We start from the raw sequence: 19649 nt of genomic DNA on the forward strand, positions 1-19649 counted from the left end.
GTTAGTGTTCATAGCATGTGTTCTCCATTTCAGAAAATACATCTTACAGAGTAAACTGCAGGGGAAACAGGGTCAAGTTGAACTGATGTTTTCAAAATAAATAGAAAGCATAACTAATTTCAACACTTAGTAGGTTCTGCTGGACTGGAGTCTAGCACAACATCCAGTTGATCTTCTTAGTTCCTAACGATATTGTGTGTATTGCTGGCAGTTCAAATACTGGAAAAAGCATTTTCTAGGTTCCTAATGATGTTTACTTGGAAAGCAAGTCTTACAGAGATTGCATGTGACTACACCAATAGGTACTTTTAGTAAATAGTATAAAACTAATTCATTTAAGAGCCACACAGTGCTGCCTCAAGTGTACTGTGCAGAAATCGCTTGTGTGTCTAAGTTCAGGAACATTTAGAACTCCAAGGTTAAGTAAAACACACTGCATGGAACAGTTCGCATCAAATGCTAAAATGTATTTAACTGGCAGGATTTCTTAACCTTTGCCTCTATGTTCATCTCTTCTTTTTTCCTTTCTCCCTACTTGATTAGGAAGGTGTAGTTCTCTAAAGTTGACCCCTTTGTTGGGAGTGCTAAGAAATCTGATAACGTGAGCTTACCTTCTCATTTTGCCTAAGGAAAAACTTTTCAGCAGTGTTTCCATCTGCTATTGTAGCAAATTGCCTCATCAGGAAAGTGATATGCAAAGCAATAAAACCCAGCCAACTTTTGTGTTTTGGAGGCAAGTGCCTATCTTCTGTGTCACAGCCAAGAAAACAGGAGTGGTTCTTGGAGAAAGACTAGAGCAGGGTTAGCCAAGATGGTACTTTCAAGATGATGTTGAACTTCTGCTCACATCAGCCTTAAGCAGCTTGGCCCAGTGATCAAAAGAGGCAATAGGAACTGGGGTCCAGCATGTTGGTTATTCCTAGGGTAGAGTATCTGTTCCTTGTGTGGCTCATATATGAGACTACTTCAGGATTGTACCAGTCTCTGAACCCAGTGTCGTGTTGATGGTAAGCTGTGGCTCAATAACACTTGAAAAACACATACCCCTAAAGCTGCTTATTGGTGGTAACTGTTACTATGGAGTGAATTGGGGCAAGTATTTTCTGCAAAGGCACCCAGTTCTTAAAATTGGCCTTCAGTCACTAATTCTGACAGCTGGATTTCAATAGTGGTTCTGGATAGGGTGCTTTTGTTCTCATTGACCCAATTGGAGGACAATCAGTAGCTCTGGCAGGATTTTTTTTTCTGAGGTTAACCCTCACCTACCGTGTCCTAGTCCTGATCCCAGCTTCAAATAAATATACACTCTTGCTATAAAGAACATAATATTTTCATGTTACACCAACATTTTTAATTCTATTTCAATTATGAGAAATTAAATTGTTTGCTCTATAGGATTCTTTGACCAGGATTGTCCACAGTGGGAAGAGTCTGGCCTGCTAGAGTGGCCACAAGTTGACTTTCTGTAGCTGAACTCCTGAAGGAATAGTTGTTGACCTTGGCTGAATGGCAGGTAGGATGTACCAGAGGGTGGGATGGAGGGTTTCTGTGGATGGAATGAAGCTTGAAACTGGCTCTTGGAAGACTAATATGAAACCCTGTTTATGTGTAGTATTTGTCCAGATATACTGTGTGCTGTTTGTAGCCTTCAAAGTAGTAGAGAGAAATACATTGCAGCATTTCATCTTTAGCCACACTTCTGGTTAGAAGGAGCTTAATTTTGCAACTTGACTGGGGATTGGTTTTGTCATTCACAGTAAATCAGCGGAAAAGTACAAAGTCAAAAGCAGCAAAGAAATAATTGTGTATGCTTATTGTTCATTAAACTCTGCTTCAACCCTACATGTAGGATAAAGGGTCGGATTCAAACAATGTCCTCTTTGTAAGCATTGTAGGAATCCAATGTTGGGGGAGGACATGTTAATTTAAAAATGCAGGGGTGTTTGTTCAACTACCTACATCGTGTGATATGTGTAGGTTATTCCTCAGGGCATGTTCTGTGCAGGGTATTGGACCCTGTGTTATTTTTTGGTGACATGATTTTGTGTGTCAAAGAAATCTTTTTGCCTATTACCACTGAGATTTGTTTGTAATGTTAATTTGCCTCACCTCTTTCTACCCAGGTTTGTTGGTTTCATGGACTACTCTTCTTTCGCTCTCAATATGAGACTCTCTGAAATGCTTCTTTATTCTTTTGTTCTCTTGTGTTGGACCTATAAAAAACCTGCTGCTGTTTCTATAGTAATATCTGAACAGGCATAACACACTCTATCATCCAAAGAAAGTGAACAGTTCAATCTTATTCAAGTTCACTCAGAAGTAGAGTCCGTGTGATAAAGTGCATAAGATGTTGGAATGGGACTGGGGAGATCCCTGTTTGAATTGCACAGCCATGCAGTTCAAAAACAAAATGTTTCCAAGTCAGGAAAAAGTCCACTCTTTGCCATTCTACATCTTTCTGAATTTTGTATGTAATGACCTGGATATGCCCCATTACTATCAAATCCTTTCTGCTAGATCATGGCAACTTTATGGATGACCAGGTTCTATATAACAACAGTCAACTTCTAAATGCATTTCTGCTCCCTGGATTGTAGCCCCTGTGAACCCACAGTGGACCTTTCTGGTCCTACAGCAGGGCTGGGAATCCTGTTGCGCTCCAGTCCTCATCAGTCTCAGACAGCAAGGCCAAAGATCACAGATGAAGCCAGCTGATGTTCAGCAGAATCTGGTGAGCCAAGGTTTCCCCAGCCCTGTCCTGGAGAATGGCAAAGATACATTGCCGTGCCATACTATTAACAAGTTTTGGTTTAAGAGCCCTTCTTATTTGTGCATATTGCTAATTCTATTCCCAACCTGAAATGTGAATATTATAAAATGGCTGTCCCATTGTTCCATTTATGTGAAAGTGAGGGAGCAAGGACAGCTATAAACCAGGAATGGGAAGGTACAGGAAATGACTCAGAAGATTTAGCTTTATTTAATTAACCATTTGTGCTTTTGAAATATCTCCTCACTGATTTGAAAACTACACTACTTAGTGCCACAGGCAGAGGCAAGTTAGAACAGTTATCACAGCCTCTGGCATGGGCAAGATAATTACATGGATCAAGAATCAGTTACAGAAAAGGTGTGTTCTTCCTGGAACATTCTGAAATCTGTACCAGTTTAAGACTTGTTTTAAACCTCGATGCCAGGGAGCAGTGTCCCAACCTGCAGGTATAGCTTTGGCTTCTCATACTCTACAATTACTCAAGTATACCCTAATTAAGAAGTCAAAATGACTGTTTTGAGAGAGAGGGATTTATTATTGTGGTCACTGCCAAAATTGCAAGTTAAATTTTCACTACAAGAAAAATCTGTTGCTTTTATGGATGCGTACCACTTTCATTCCTTTTACCTTTTTTTAAAAAAAATCACAAACAGGTTCATTGTGCTTTTTGGTGGGCTTTTGAAGCTCTGAATTCCTACTTTTTATTTTGAAGGAGGATCCAGCTGATGGGAGGAAATGTTAGGATTAGCCTAGGGTAGGGAACTTTCAGCTGGCCAGATGAGTATAATTTCCATTCCCCTTGTCTTGAAAAAGCATGGCCAATAGTCAAGGAATGATGGGAGTTAAGTCCAGCAGTAGTCCAGGGCCCTGTCTTTAGCCTCTGGTCTGGTTCTGTCAGCAGGAGAGAGAGACTACAGCAGAAAAAGGTTTAAAGATGCCAGCCTCCAGCCAGGGATAGGGCATGAGAAACAGGCAGGAGGAATGTTTTAAACAACTATTTAAAAGCTTTTATCAGTTATACAAAATAAAGGGGGGGGAGTAGGGAGAATGCTTAAGAGAAGCTTGGATACATGGAAACAGTGGTAAGCAAATAATGGTAACTGTTGGTGGCTGTGTAAGAGAATTGGATCATTCAAGACAGGCCTCCATTGTTAACATTACTGATGATACCAGACCAGGTTATAGAGTAGGGATCTCAAAGAACAAGCGTGGAGGCTGCAGCTCCCAAACAGCACAGGGAAGAGCAATTCAGTAGTGGTGTGTATTTGGGGGAGAAAAGTTATTTTCTTTGTGCTGAGAAAAATTGTTGACCTACTAAAGTCGTATCATTGCCAGATAGATGTCTGGAGAGAGGACATTTATTTTTCTTCTGCTTCATACAGCTGCTTTAATTCTGAAGTTTACAGGAGTGATGAGTCATTCCAATATTGGACTTGGTGATCCAAGCTGCAAAATATGGCAGTGCCCTAAGAGAAGAAGCAGAGCTTCATTTTTCTTTTTACTGCTGGCCTGGCTTCTCTCATGGATGAAAGATGCCTGAATGTAAGTATTATGTTTGTTCTACTCATCCCTTCATTCAGTGAAGTGCTAATTAGAGGTTTACTTAAAATATGAGGGGCGGCTGGGTTAGACGCATACACAATAATGAAGTAATCCCAGATAAAGTAAAATCTGCATTCACATTAAAAATGAGACATGAAAAAGGGTTCCTGTGATGCCACATGCATGCTAAGTAGTTCTTTGTATAGCGCAGGATAGATGGCAAAAAGAAAGAGATGCCCAAAGTAAGAGTGTGGTGCAGTTGCATTGAATAATTTGATGGGGAAATCCCAGGGTGTTTTCAGACCAAGATACAGGGGTGGTTTTTTTTTGGGGGGGGGGGTAGACGTAAATGCTGCCCTTGAAACTCCCAGTCCCACCATAAGAACTTTTGCCTAGCTAGGAAGTATCCTTAAATTGTGATGGTGCTTTTTTCTTGGATGGAAGACAACATGCAGAAACCTTGATTTTTGCATGACAAGAGTCAATTCAGTGCTCTGCCTATATTTGCACGTGGTCCTGCCTTCCATTGGTTTGCAACTCCTGGAAGATAGCCCATGCGGATATGTGGCCCTCAGGCTGAAAAGAATCCCCCACCCCTAAGAAAGAGTATGAACCAGAAGCAGAGGACAATTTTGCTTAGCCTGTGATAGTGCTTTGTATAGTCCAAGATGCATCCCTCTCAATAGGAGCCTATGATCCTCTTCAGATGCAGTGCGATGTAAAGATGCTGGGGGGGCATTCTGTGATACTGTAAAACAAACAAATTTATCATAGAAACTGAATTGTAGAATTGGGTGGGATCCTGAGGTCCATCTAGTCCAACACCTTGCAATGCAGGAATCTCAACTAGATCATACATGACAGGTGGTCATCCAACCTCTGTTTAAAAACCTCCAAGGAAGGAGAGTCCACCACCTCTCATGGGAGTCTGTTCCAATTTTGAACAGCTCTTACTGTCAGAGAGTACTAGCTGATGTTTAGTCTGAATCTCCTTTCTTGTAACTTGAAGCCATTGGTTTGGGTCTTACCCTCCAGAGAAAACAAGGTTGCTCCATTCTCCATGTGGCAGCCCTTGAGATATTTGAAAATGGCTATCATATCTCCTCTTTGCCAAGCTAAACATACCTAACTCCTTCAAGCATTCCTCATAAGACTCGACTCATTTGAAGCTTGTGGTCTACCCTCATAATCTTTTCACATGCACCACTGGCAAGCCTAGTGTTCCCCATCTTATATTGTCCAGCTGGTTATTCCTAAATTTGTCACTATTGAAATTTTATTAGTTTGGGCCCAGTTCTTCAAACTATTAAGGTCATATTGAATCCAGATTCTATCTTCAGCAGCATTGGTTACCTCTCAGAGTTTGGGGTCATCTGCAGATTTTATGACCATCCCCCTAATGCCTTCATCCAATTTGTTTATAATGATGTTGAACAACAACGGGCCCAGGACAGAACCTTGTGACATTTACTTTTCCCCACAAATGATGAGTCAGCCAGTTACAAATGCACCTAAACTATTCTGGACTAGAACCAATTCAACTGTAGCCATGAAAGGTTATGCTCACTTAACAGATGAGGACAGAGAAGAACTGTATACCATGATCTGCAAAAGGTACTGTCAGCTACTTATAAAACTTAAATGTACACAGTATAAACATGGTGAGCAATGACAAAAACCACTAACAGGTGTTAACTAATAGCCTTTGTGGAGGAGAAATCATTGTCTCATTTCAGGGCAAAACAAATGCAACTTACTGATAAGAGCTAGTGCAGCAGTTTTATGTTGCAGTCTCCCTTTGAAGTTCCTTTGTTAGAGAACAGTTAGCAGCAGAGTGACCTAGAGGCAATTGAAATCTGACCAAAACATGTAATCTCTAGAAACTGCTCGGGAACATTTCAGTGTCCTAGACATAAATAATGACTTAAGGCAGCAACATTAGCAAATAAACTTCAAAGAAGACTAGGGAGGCATTGACTGTCTTCACGTTTCCCCCTGCATCATGATTGTTGCATCATGCGTAATTATAATAATTTATTATTTATACCCTGCCCATCTGGCTGGGTTTCCCCAGCCACTCTGGGTGGCTCCCAATAGAATACAGTGGTACCTCGGGTTAAGAACTTAATTCGTTCTTAACCTGAAACTGTTCTTAATCTGAAGCACCACTTTAGCTAATGGGGCCTCCCGCTGCCGCCACCGTGTGATTTCTGTTCTCATCCTGAAGTAAAGTTCTTAACCCAAGGTACTATTTCTGGGTCTGTAACCTGAAGCGTCTGTAACCCAAGGTACCACTGTATTAAAAACACATAAAAAATCAAACATTAAAAACTTCCCTAAACACACACATCATGATTTGCAATATATTGCCAGGTCAAAAATTATGAAACTGCGCGCGCGCGCGTGCTCTCTCTCTCTCTCTATATATATATATCGTCCAACCCTAAAAAAGACCACTATGAATTGCTGTACTAGAACTGATCATTACATTTGGTTATTTAGTCCTGAGTTGAGACTATAGTTTCTTCTCCATGTGAGGAGAACACTGAGTGCCCTGGTGGAGTAGGCTCTAATCCACAAAAGCTTCTATCACAAATATTGGGCTCCAAGACACTTTTTTTGGGGGGGGGATTGCTGCATCAGACAAACCTTTCAAGCTGCAGGGTTCAGTTACACCATTAATTCATGGTGTGAAGATACATGTAGCTTCAGATTATACTGCAGTAAATGCGCAGATATAAGTACGAATTCAGCAACAGCAGCTACAGCGTCAAAGTGTTTGCAGAGAAGCAAGGAATCTAAGAAGTCTGTAGTTATGTATTACACCTAGGAAAAATTCATTTCGCATCCTCGAGCTTAGCCATAGTTACACTAGTGTTCTTTCTACACCTCTTTCCCATTTATTGAAATTCTTTGCCCTGCTAAATGGCACCTTTCATCCAATCACTGACAGCAGAAAGGTTTACATGGGAGACAATGTTAATGTTACGATGTAGCCATTAAATTATAGGGCAGGGATAATATAAACACATGCAGTCGCCTTTCCAATGTTCAAGAGGAGAAATACAGAATGTTATACCTGAAAGCTGAATAATCTGTAGGCAGAGCAAAAAACAGATTACAAGTTACTGTAAATTGTACTGACAAGTACAGGCAGCAGTAGGAAAGTAATTATGGGCACAGTTTTAACGGTCTTTACCTGTTTGCAGAGTGAGGTCCATCCCTATCATCCATCCCTTGGTGCTTCAATAATTATCAGGAGGAAAGGAGGTAGGGAATATTTTGCATCCACAGGATCCAGAGCTCTCCTGTTCCCCTGACATACCACTGGAACTTCCATACTTATATTCCCACCAGCCAACACCACCCCATTCTGACTTGGGTGGTGCAAGGCCACCTGATTCTGACTCCCCTGCTCTCTATTTAGTGTCTTCTAGTATTATTTTTCCAAGCAGGCAGAAGGCACACAAATGGTGCAAGGGGGGATCCCCAATATGGCTGTTCCCCAGATAGGCGTGTCAAGAGAGAGCACATCCTGCTATGTGCTCTAAAGGACTTCATTTTATAAATGACCAGCCCTTCTAAGCATAACATCTCAAGGAGAGATCAGGTTTGTAAGGGCAATGCTGTTATCCAAGATATACCAGCCCTTACTGGTTTGGGGCTTTATAATTGCTGTTAATAATTCGATTTGTATCTTGCCTCTCCTCCCAAAGAGTCTAGGTTGGCAGATACAGCAATGATAAAACAAGAAGGCAGTAACTGGAACTTTTGGTGGTAGCTACATTGAGCTTTTAAAAGTAAAGATTGGGTAAGTGTTTTTAAATACACTTCGTATTGGACACTAAAGCTAACAGGCCTGTGAGAAGCACAGCATGTACATTGTTCTCAGCAAATGAGCAACACTAGCCTTAGAATAGGTAGCACTCTGTAGAATGCACTCTGGTAGTTGAACCTGGTAGTGTGTCAAATATAAATGACAGTGGCCAGCTCCTGAGAATCATGGAATAGTTTCAGCTGATTTCTTAGATAAAAAGCATTCCTTGGCATCTGCATCTCCAGCCGCACTCCCCTGCTGCATGAATGTTCTTTCGTCAATGAGTTTATCATTGTGTCTGGAAAAGTAATCCCTGCATCTCCCCTGTACTAAATCTGGAAATGTCCATACTGGAGTAGTAAAGATCTACCTTATGGCTAGGAAGACAAGTATTTATTTTTTTAATTTTTAAATTAGTTGCACTAAAAGTCAGGTCTGGCTTTTAGTTCAACTAATCTATCTCAGTTCAATTAATCACTCACACAAGTGTTATTTCCCATAGCTGAAAGAGAGAAGGGGAAGGAGGAAAGGGCTGTTTAGCCACTCTTCTGTGTGTGACTTCAGCAAGTTGATACTGTGTAAAGCTGCTGCTTGTTAGTCCCCCTTATAAATAGGACAAATGCAAAAGCTATGATAAATAGGGTGAGGTGGGCTCGTGGGCCTCTAAAACCTCCAGTAGCTGGAGAGGCTTCAGAGTGGATTTTGTTCTGCTTTAGCTACGATTGCATTTGTGTTTGTCAAAATACATCTGCTGTATGCACAGAAGAGGCCCACAGCTATTTCAAGCAATGGCACATTACATAACTTTTAACCTGAATTTTATTCTTCTCCTATCCACATTGCTTTACAAGTTCAGTTGCAATGTGCTGCATAAAGATGCATATATGGACCCCCCCCACCCCTTTAAACTTTGTAATTAATGAAAATTATGGTAAGCCAAGCCTGGGAATAACTAGCAAATTTACTGACTGCAGAGGTTGCCCTAGGGGCAGATTCCTTACATTTGCAATCTATATATCCAGCCAGTTGCTGCACAATTATATAGCATTAGTAAAGGACAGATATTCCCTTAACAGAAATGCACAAATGTACTCACCATGTAAACCATTTCTCTCCCTGGAAAAGCAAATCATTCCAACAAGGGCAAGATTTAGGTCCAAATTTAAAGTTAAACTATAGCTTGTAGGAACTAGCTCAAATCCAAAAGGGGTAGTGATACACAAAGCTGAGCAAGTCACTCTGTAGGAGAATGTTTGTGTAGTTATCTGTGCTAATCAATCTGAGCAGGCAAGGATTCCAGACTAAAAATAAGGGTTGAGAATGCAGGAGGTAACTTAATTTCCTTTTTGGTCTCTTCCGTGCAAACAACTTCAGGAGCTGTAGTGGAGGTAGTCTTCAAGGTGCTTCGTTAGACACAACTGCCTAACAGCTTTACTCTGGAGTGCATAAGTTTACAAAGGAAAGGTCATGGGAATTTCTATTGTAAAATTGCTGAACTAGGACATAATTAATTTGATTCTATTAGTTTCAGAGCTGAAGACCAATGTTTTCTCCTGCCACACCTATATAACAAAACCCCAGTATGAATGTTGCTTGAAATGGGTCTCTTGTGCTCATCTTGTAGACATTTAAGCTCTACACAGAATTGTTGGACTGTATCTTTTGACATTTTACATTTAGCACCTCCATTTCCAAATTCTCTATCATATACACACACCTACTGGAATTGGTTGCAAATTTCATAATGGCCATGCTCTGAGCAGCTCCCTTCCTAGGAAGGCCTGGCTTAAAATATCTTATATCTGAGAATGAAGAGAGGACTTCTCAACCTTTGAAACAAAGTTTGGTGTTTAAAGGTTGTTAGTGTGTGATTGTGTGTACCCAGCAGCAAAACATAGAACATAACTCATCTCAAACTATATAAATTAAACAAAGGAATGTTTAATCAATACAGTCCTTATTTTGAGCTTTAAAATTTTAAACAGACATTTCTCCTTCCAGGGATTTTTTTTATTGGAAAGTGTAAGTCTACTCCCACATAGTGAGGTCTTTTCTTCCAAGCAGCTTTGCAGTACAACCATTACCAAGTTTCTAAACCATAAACATAAAGAAATGTTCATACCAATAGTTCTCAACTAAAAATGTTTTAAAAGTGACATTGTATTGGTTTTATCTGTGCTCCACATAACAGCAAGCATTTAATACGATGACAATCAGTTTCTCAACTAAAATATCAAATCTAGACCAAACTTTACACAAACACACAATACCTGCATGATGACAAGCACAACAGACTAGTTCAGTATTTAAATAATGTTAGTATTGATTTTTGACACTTAAAGTCCACTTCCTCCAACCCAATACAGGACTTAAGGCATCCCTGCACAAAACACAACTCACTATGAGAGGTTGGGAAGTTTGAAATTTTCTCCTAAAACTGTGTTGGTATTGATATGATAGTTAAACCAGTGTTAAACCAATACAATATTTACATAGCATAGCACATTTGAGACACTCACTTGGGGATAAAGCCCACATTTTGGAACAGGACAAAGACCACCATGATTACAAGTTATTTACAGGTCCCTAAAATGACAAACTATGTCTGTACACTGGTCCAACAGGGCAGGCAAAAGCATGACATGCAGTTATTTTGTGAAGGATTTAAAACATGATTTGGAAGCACATTGTTATGCTACCCTGAATGCCATGTCCCACCCTATTCTTCTCAAAGGTGGTCTCATCTTCTAGAATGGCAGGTCCCGCTGATACAAAAAAAAAATCACACAAGGTTTACTTTGTGAAAACACTGTTGACTTCTATTCAGTTATCAGAAATTTGAAGGAAACGCGTCCCAGAAACTTGTCACGATCATCTTCATTTTTTAAATTGCTTGATCCTGTGATCTTGCATTCAACTGTTACATCATCTTTGGTACTGGTTGTGTTAAATTCTAGTTGAACAGCTACTAGTGGCTGTAAGTAGTTTGGCTAGTGAGAGAGAATGAGAGAGAAGATCTTTTTAATTAAAAATAATAAAGGCAGACTTTTAACTCTCCTGAAGGCACCCTAATTGCCCCAAATCACATCTCAGATGTGTCTTCATTATGTCTTTTTAGACCAAGCAAATGTTGGGCACACAGCAGCACTGGCAAATGGGCTTGTGAGACTTTCAGCTTTATCTATTATTGCTTATTCAGAAGCAAGCCCTCCTGTATTCGACACTTCCTGCTCCCAAACATGCATAAAACATTGCAGTCTCAGCCATCAACTCTTTCTTACTGGAAAATGACAGAAAATAGATTAAATGGTAAAACATATATCGGGGATGCCAATGCCTTTCAGCCCCAGCTTACATAGCCAATGGTCGCAAAGGATGATAGTGGGAGTACAGCAACATCCATAGGGTCACAGGGCCCTCCTATGAGCAAGAGCCTCATTTACAATTTTGGTGCCCCATGGAATACTGTACTGCAACATGCCCCTTTAGCCCTGGGCACACCTTACGGCCCAATAGCAGAACTCTCGTATAACATATGAACCAACAGGTGGAGAGGCCTAAAGGGATGAATTGTGGCTCCTTGGCTGGGCAGTATCAAGTCTGAATGCTAGCTTACTACCAACCCACCCTAACAAATTTAAAGAAGTGCACAGGGAGTGATGTTCAGTTGCGGGCAGTCTAGTTAAATAACAATAGTTTAAATAACAGTTTCAAAAGAGTGTATTCAATAAATTGTTTTGAGGAAAAGATATACTCACATGTAATCTTTTTCCATAGTATGGGAAATACATTAAATCAAGTTTTCCCTCAGGAGGAAAAGTAGTTATCATAGCCTTGCCTTGTTCCTATAGATGGGAAATTATATATAAAACAAAGTTTTTTTAAAAAAAATAGTTTGTGGGCAAGCAAAAATAAATGCACAATAAATATAGTTAAACCCTTTATTTTGTTCGCTTAAAATGATGTTAGGGTGAATATTCAGAAAGCCAGACACACAAAGTTAAGCTTGCTTAGCCCTTTGTTATCAGGTCAAGTGTACCCAGCAATGCCATACAAATAAAATACCTGATGGTAGTTACTAAGCAGGACAAAGTAAAAAGCAAGCCATGCCCTTCAGTGCTACTCCTTGTCCAGTAAAACAACAGTTGCAGGTAAGTCCAAGCCAAAAATACCTCCTCATGTAAAGTACAAAAACTTCAATACTTGTGTGGTGGGAAGGGGGTAGGCATGTAAGTAATAAATGACAAATAAAAAGACGTGTGCCATAACACACAAGTGTAACAGTGAAATACTAGTATCAACAAACTTCACAGACCTTGCAACCATAGCACATGCTACCTGAGCAGCCTTTGCACAACATTTCACAACTGCACAAACAGAACAGAAAATGCTTCCATGGATGTCATAAAAGCTGTGATTTCCTGTCATTGCAATGACCACAGGGATGACACCACTGTGTCAGGCATTATCCATTCAGAGCCTGCCTCTCTTGATACCCCAGCAATGTGGTTATGTGTCTAGACTCAATTCAGACTTTGATCACCTCTAGATCTACATGGAAGAGACATCTTTTGGAATGTCCAAATCACTGAACTGTTCAGCTTCCAAAGAACCTACTTATTTTAAGCAGACAGTGTCCATCGTATTTGGAAAAAGAAAAGAAAAACACTGGCCACTGACATATTATGCACTTGGAAGTATATGGCATGTGTTTCCATGCTGCCTGCAATCTTAATTTGAGAAAACAATATAAACCACTCAATCAAAAGAATCTGTAGTATACATAAAATATAATTAAATCCACATATACATGAATCAGCAAAATTTTAAAACATGTATACTTAACTAAATTATATGTCTGGGTAGGCTTGCTGAAATAATGAAGTTTTTAGCAGGTACAGAAAGGGTGTATGGCTAATAAGCTGCCATACTAGAAAACAGACTTCACAAATGTAGAAAGAACATTATATATTCCACAGAATGAACAGGACAAAGTGGTCTTTCAAGTACACCAGCCCCAAACTATGAAAGGCCTTGTATACAAACAGTAAAACCTTGAACTAAACTCAGTAGCAAATAAGTATCCAGTGCAGATTTTTGAGCAGAGGTGGTGTAATATGTTGGCAGGATTCCACTGCTGTCAACAATTGCTCTGAAGCGTTCTGCACTAACTGCGGTTTCTGAACCAACCACAAGGCAAGCCCTACATTGAATGCATTGAAGTAACCAATGCATGGACTGCTATGGTCAAACTATCTTGGTCTAGGAACAGCCACAGATGTTGTATACTAGTGAAGCTAGTAGAAGGTTCTCCTATCCACCAGGGCCTCTAGTGACAAAGCTGGATCTAATAGCAACCCCAGACTATGCATCTGATCCTTCAAAAAGAGTGCAACTACATCCAGAACAGGCAATTAGCAGATTTCTCTTGTTCCTCTGTCTATCAGGATTGAAGCTCAGTTATTTCCCCTCTTCTGGCCCACCAATACCCTGGTTCAGTGTCCCTATGACCACCTCTGATTCAGTTTTGAAGAAAAAGAACTTAGTGTCATAAGCATCCTTGCTCTCAACAGCTTCACGTGGGTATTAAATGGCATTGGAGACTAGTGCCCTGTAGCATTCCAGGGGGATGAAAATCCTCCACACAGGTAGTAGTGGAACCACTGTTAACACAGGGATCCCTAATACCTGTCACATGAAGCTGGTCCAGAAACCAGACAAATCTGTGAAAAAAGAGCAATGTCACACTTCTTTTGTCCCATTCTCAATAAAGATTACCATATTTTTCACTCCATAAGACACACTTTTTTCCTCCTAAAAAGAAAGGGGAAATGTCTGTGCATCTTACGAAGCGAATGCTGCGCGGAGGGGGGACGGACTAGGTGCATCTTAAGGAGCGAAAAATACGGTATCTATCAGGGCGACCAGGACTGTTTCAGGACTGAACCACGAATGGAATGGGTGATAATCCATATCATCCAAGGAAGTCTGACTGCTCCTCCACAATATTGTCATCACCATCCCTAAAAAGGGGATATTTATGACTGGTTGATACTTAAGTCCAAACTACTGCCTCTTTCCAAGTTATGCAATGAAGTGCTTACAGCACATAGAACTCAACCAGTTAATGAGGCATACAGATTAGTGGTGTACACTGTCAGGTGCAGAATACTTGAAATAGTCTCTGCTTGAGGATGCAATGCAGACTGTGAAGAGCACCTTCTTTGCTATTCACACTACCATATGCTAGGCATGATTATGTGCACTAATATAACCAGTGTTCATTTCAGTTCATGGTGAGAGTTCCACCACTTGCACTCTAGTTTTCATGCAGCCTGATTCATGGACCACAGCTTCCTAGAATACAAGGGAGTCTATCAGGCTCATCAACGCTGGAAAGGACATTCAGCATCAATCATCTGCAATCTGTTTCCCTGGCCCAACACCAGGAGCAAAGCCTCTAAGCCTGCTGCAATATGAATAAAGTTTTCTGATAAAGGAGATGGAACTCTTCTGACCCTCCAAGTCTGGCCTGGTGTATAACAAAATCCTCCACTAAAAAGAAAGAAAATGCTCCCAAATAATGCCTGAATCAGCCTTGCAACTAATGCATCATGATACATGCATCAAAGCCGGTATATTCCATCAACAAAAATAAGAGCTGAGAAAAATTATGGTGAAGCAAGAGCTGGTGTTCTTTTAATTTGCATAAATTAAACCATTGTGGAGAAAGCTGGATGAAAACTATGCACTTTAAATTTTCTGTTGATTGAATTTAGCAGAGAACTTCAGTTGTGGAAAGCATGTCAAGCAACAAGTTGTATCTCACCACAGGAATAAAACTTCAACTGTTCCAAGTAGTCAGCATGCCGTATATAGTACAAAATGTTTGGGGAAAACATTACACAGTATATTTCACTTTAGTTACAACAGCTGCTTTCTGGTGTGATCCTAATTTTAAGCTATTGGACAGAAAGAAGCAGAAGGAGGTAAAATGAATGTTACTACACTATTGGGTCACATAAGGTGAAACACATATCTTTGATTCAGAAGTACAGAACAGCATAGGCTGGCAAAGAGGAAATGGAGTAGCTAAAAGAATTATGCTGCATATGATACACTGCATTCGTGATATCCATTCTCCAACGTATTTATTTACATTTATATACCACCTTTATCTTCCAAGTAACTAAAATGTGGTGTACATGGTTCTCCACCCCATTTCATCTTCACAAGCTTGTGAGGTAGGTTAGTCTTAAGAGATAGTGACTGGCCCAAGGTCACCCAGTGAGCTTCATGGCTGAGTAGGAATTCATACCCTGGTCTCCCAGGTTATAGTCCAACACTCTAACCCAGAGCTTTCCAAACTGCATGTCAATGACACACTTTTTAGACATGCATCATTTCACAACACAGTAGTTCAGTTTTACCAACAAACCGGATATTAAACTAGCCCCTTTTCAGTCCCGGGAAGAGCAAAGGGAGCATTAACGCGACACTGCAGCTGACACACTAATGTGTCACAACACAGAGTTTAGAAAGCTTTGCTCTAACCATTACACCACATCTCAAGGTGTCATCCAGGGGCCATTATTAATGTTCTTTTTAATCTGCCAGTCACATGCATGACAAGTGTTAACCCATCTAAAAACAATTATGGATGTAAACACATCTACACAAAAAAGGACTTTAGATGTCTGAAAACAACCCGCACCAGCTACAATCCACACCAGCTTTAGACCCAGAACAATTTTTGTGCCAGCACTTCCACACCTAGAACACATTGCTAAATTGGGTTAAAAGGGTGCAAAGTTTAACAGATACAATATTAGCAGTGTTCACACATCACAGTAAACTATTGTTAAAGGTTTACTCTGAATGAGCATGTGCTTTGCTCCCCCCCCCCCCCCCGCACAGGTTGTTTTGCACCAAGCAAACCATGATTTGAAGCCAAGGTTTGTTCTTAGCTTACCAATTATGGTCTGAGTGAAATAACCATGTTCAGATGAAATTCTAAACCAGGAAATGTGGTTTGTTGCTCTGGCTTGTATCAGGAAGAGAAAACATGAGCAATCTGAGCCACTGTCAAAGCAGTAATAAAAATATGTACAGGTGGCATACACACGCACATATAATATTCTTATAGTATATATGCAGATAATACTATATTTATTAGTTTCACTTGGATACTATATGTATTTGTAACAATAATTGTATCTGTGTATTTTTTGCTCATTTCTAAAGTATCTAAGTCTTAACTGAGCCTTGCTTTTGAGATCAAGACATTAGTCACACACACCCTGCTCTCTCACTTCCCTCACCTTAGTTGTGTGGCCCTCACAATTCAAATTCAAATTAAAACTGATTCTTTTGTAATTTTTATAAAAACCAATAATTTTTTTTTAAATGAAGCTGATTTAATCTAAAATTACTTTGAGAACCCAGCTTTGATTTAGATTCAGAGCAGGGAAGGATTTGCTCCATAGGAATAAGGGATGAGAAGGACACATGCTTCTGAAAAACAAATTCATTCAACTCTGAATTGGGGGGCAAGGAACCTGCATTTACTTTCTCTCACTCACACACACACAAATCTGCATACAGATAAACATTTAAAGCACATGGAACATTTATAACAAAGAAACAGATTTTGAAGAAAATGGAGTGTGCTTACAGATGAACAATTCAAATGCTAAGATGTTATGATCTAAACTACTTCAGTGTTCATTTTCTTACCCACCATAAATATATTGTGTAAGGTGCATTTGCAGCATGCAGAGAAAAACAAAACGTTGGTTATGAAATGGAACAAAAGAAAAAAGTAAATATGAGGAACCCATAATATCTATTCTAAATGAAAACTATAAAAACAACACTTTCAAGCTGAGCAACTAACTGACCCAAAGATAGAAGGGAAATTGCTAGCTTTTATAAATGAACAAAGGACTAAAAATACAACATCTATGACTTTATAGTAAATTTGCTTCCCTAAACTTGCTTTAACAACATGAATATATGCACATCCTTATCTGAAAATACTCACCTTAGCTTCACATGTTATAGCTGGCATTCCTTGAGGTTTTAATCCAATTATCTGAAATGTAGAAGAATCTCTATAAACTCCTTTTTATAGGTGAAGGGAATACATTATTACTTACGTTGTAAATGTGGAAAAAAGCGAATTATAGCAAGGCTGCAAGGAATTCTCTTTATCAAAAGGTTAATTTTTCTGTGATCCACTTTACAGAAAAGTTACTGTTCCCAAATTAAGAAGTTTGTATATTCAGAGTTTCAGGGGAAAGGGTAATGAAAGGCAGCTTTTCAAGTTCAACTATGCCAAAGCTGCTTATTTTCAGTAGGTCCACTCGCAAACACCAAATGTACAAATCCACAAATATTGTCTCCTAATGTGCCTGCTGAAAATAAGCAGCTTTGGCATGTTGAACACACATGCAATGCCCCTTTCCCTCTTTCCTAACATCACTGCCAATAAGATTTGACAAGAGGCAGAAGTTGGGCTCTGCTGCAATCTCATTAAGGTAATCAACTCAGTCATAACAGTTTTGTAATATGTGCAACAAATGTGTGCCTTATCCAACAGCTGTGTTACCTATGCAATGGTTTTTGTACAGAAAAACAGAGTTCTCAATAAGGAAGCAAAATATTAATAAGCAGAGTCTTCAGGATCAGGTACTGCAGAACTCCCCTGTTTTAAAGTACAGCCACAACAGCACTCAGAGGGTTCCACTTCCACATGACATTTTGAGCAGCAGCAGTTCATTACTTCAAATTAGGCATGTAACATTAATAGCTGAATCCAGATGGCATATGCAAGAGACATGTCACATAACATGCAGTCAACTGCCAAATAATGAAATATTTTAGCTAAAAAGTCTGCAGCAAGAGGTTGCAGTAAGTCAAATCACAGCCCTTATCTTTCTTTCTAGCAAGACACGGTAAAACAGTTTTGTATAGTTTTGTGACGAACAATTTTGGCCAACTGGCAGATAATCTCTTGCATGACGCAGGTAGGGCCCTTGTTATTAGCAGTAGCAGTACTGGCATTCAGCCCAGAAATATACTGCTAATAGTTTAGTGCTCTAAAGCACAGAAGTTACATGATTTCGAAGCTCCTGGGGATACAAAGGGAAAACAGGACAAAATGCAGCTCCTTTATGCAGTAAAAATGTAATAAAATTAGCCTGAAAGAAATGACACAGGTATGCAATTGCTTTCTCTCCAAATTCAAAACTGAGGGCAGCTCCAAAGGTGTTTCTAACAGCACCTATAAAGCACTCCAACATGGGTATCAGTCAAGAAGCTTGCTCATGCAGGTGTTCCATAGGTGAACTGGAGTGAACACAGACATGCCTTAAGTGATGCTGCCTGATTGCAAGGGCCAGCCGGTCACTACAAACTATCCTTCCACTTGAAACACAGTTGCCAGCAGAAACATAGGTAAGTTTTAGAAAGCTATAAAGAGTCAATATACTTACTCTATTCATTTTTACAATAACACATGGTGTTCCTTTAGCATAACCAAAAGTTGCATCTTGTAGTCCAGAGCATGGTCCCAAGTTAGAACGATTAAATCTGCACACTTTTTTTTCAGCATCAGAATCCTGTACAAAGAGTTGTCCTGGAGTACACAGGATGTTATCCACCTGCTTTGATTCATTATACGCTGGGGAAAACAATTCAACGCATCATATTACACACCCATTAATTTGATACATATAAAAACTATTGACTTAACAGCTTCAAAGGCTTTGGAGAATGATTTCCAAGCTTTGAAATAAAGTAACACACATTCAATATTTAGTACTCACCCAGACAACTACAACACACATTCAATAAATACTCTTCCTGAAGTGAAGGACAGAAAGAACTAGTGAAATATAGATTGCTTTAAGTCTACAGGAAAAGTATGATGTGGGGACACTGGGGCCATGTGGTTCAGTTAACACTGCTCTAGCATTGTACAGTGGCCTTCAATTTGTTAATAGCCGAAATCCACCTAGAAGCCTAGCTGCAACATGAGAATCAAAGTTTCAAAAGTCTGTCAGTGTTTGTAAAAAGCAAAAAAAAGGAGGAAAAGGTTCTGACCTCCCTTTGCCTCTTCAGCCTGGTCCTCGGACCCTTGTCGGCACAAAAAGAGTCCACGAGAATATCCTTGCAGAGTTTTATTCTTAAAAGTCTTTGTGCAAAACACGACTGAATAACTCCACACACCAGCATCAACCAACCCAAACACCAGCCTCAGCAACAAACTAACATTTCTCACTTATATATACAACTTGGTGCAGACCGCTGAGTCATGCTGACCCAGCTTTATTCGCATTAAAGAAACAGCGGCCATTTTAGCCGTGACACCCCTTCTGTTTCTTTAAATGCGAAAAACCCCAACAGAAACAATACATACATACATTATATACATAAACCCAGTTTTGTCATCAGTTCATTATGGCATGTTGCTGGCAAAGGCTTGGTGAACAAATCAGCAATATTATCTTGTGA

General features: G+C 39.7%; 1 protein-coding gene and 2 long non-coding RNA genes across 3 annotated transcripts in view; 1 reads left to right on the top strand and 2 right to left on the bottom strand.

The window, feature by feature from the left end:
• The first annotated feature begins 77 nt into the window (after positions 1-77).
• Positions 78-10263, top strand: LOC309369992. Its single transcript, XR_014168319.1, has 2 exons — positions 78-5929; positions 7525-10263. It is a non-coding gene; the product is annotated as an uncharacterized lncRNA (long non-coding RNA).
• ATP1B3 (ATPase Na+/K+ transporting subunit beta 3) overlaps positions 10054-19649 on the bottom strand; it is a 40328-nt gene continuing 30732 nt past the window's right edge. The window contains exons 4-7 of the mRNA XM_081911390.1: positions 18629-18816; positions 17176-17226; positions 11891-11977; positions 10054-11122 (exon numbers count right to left, since the gene is read on the bottom strand). Of these exons, the coding sequence (XP_081767516.1) occupies positions 10952-11122; positions 11891-11977; positions 17176-17226; positions 18629-18816 (497 nt within the window). The 3' untranslated portion in view covers positions 10054-10951. The remainder of the gene's footprint in view (positions 11123-11890; positions 11978-17175; positions 17227-18628; positions 18817-19649) is intronic.
• LOC309370041 lies at positions 14178-17169 on the bottom strand. The gene is made up of 2 exons (XR_014168382.1): positions 15305-17169; positions 14178-15272 (listed from the first exon to the last, which is right to left on the bottom strand). It is a non-coding gene; the product is annotated as an uncharacterized lncRNA (long non-coding RNA).

This window comes from Podarcis melisellensis (assembly GCF_964234715.1).
Source record: "Podarcis melisellensis genome assembly, chromosome: 5".
NCBI lineage: Eukaryota > Metazoa > Chordata > Lepidosauria > Squamata > Lacertidae > Podarcis > Podarcis melisellensis.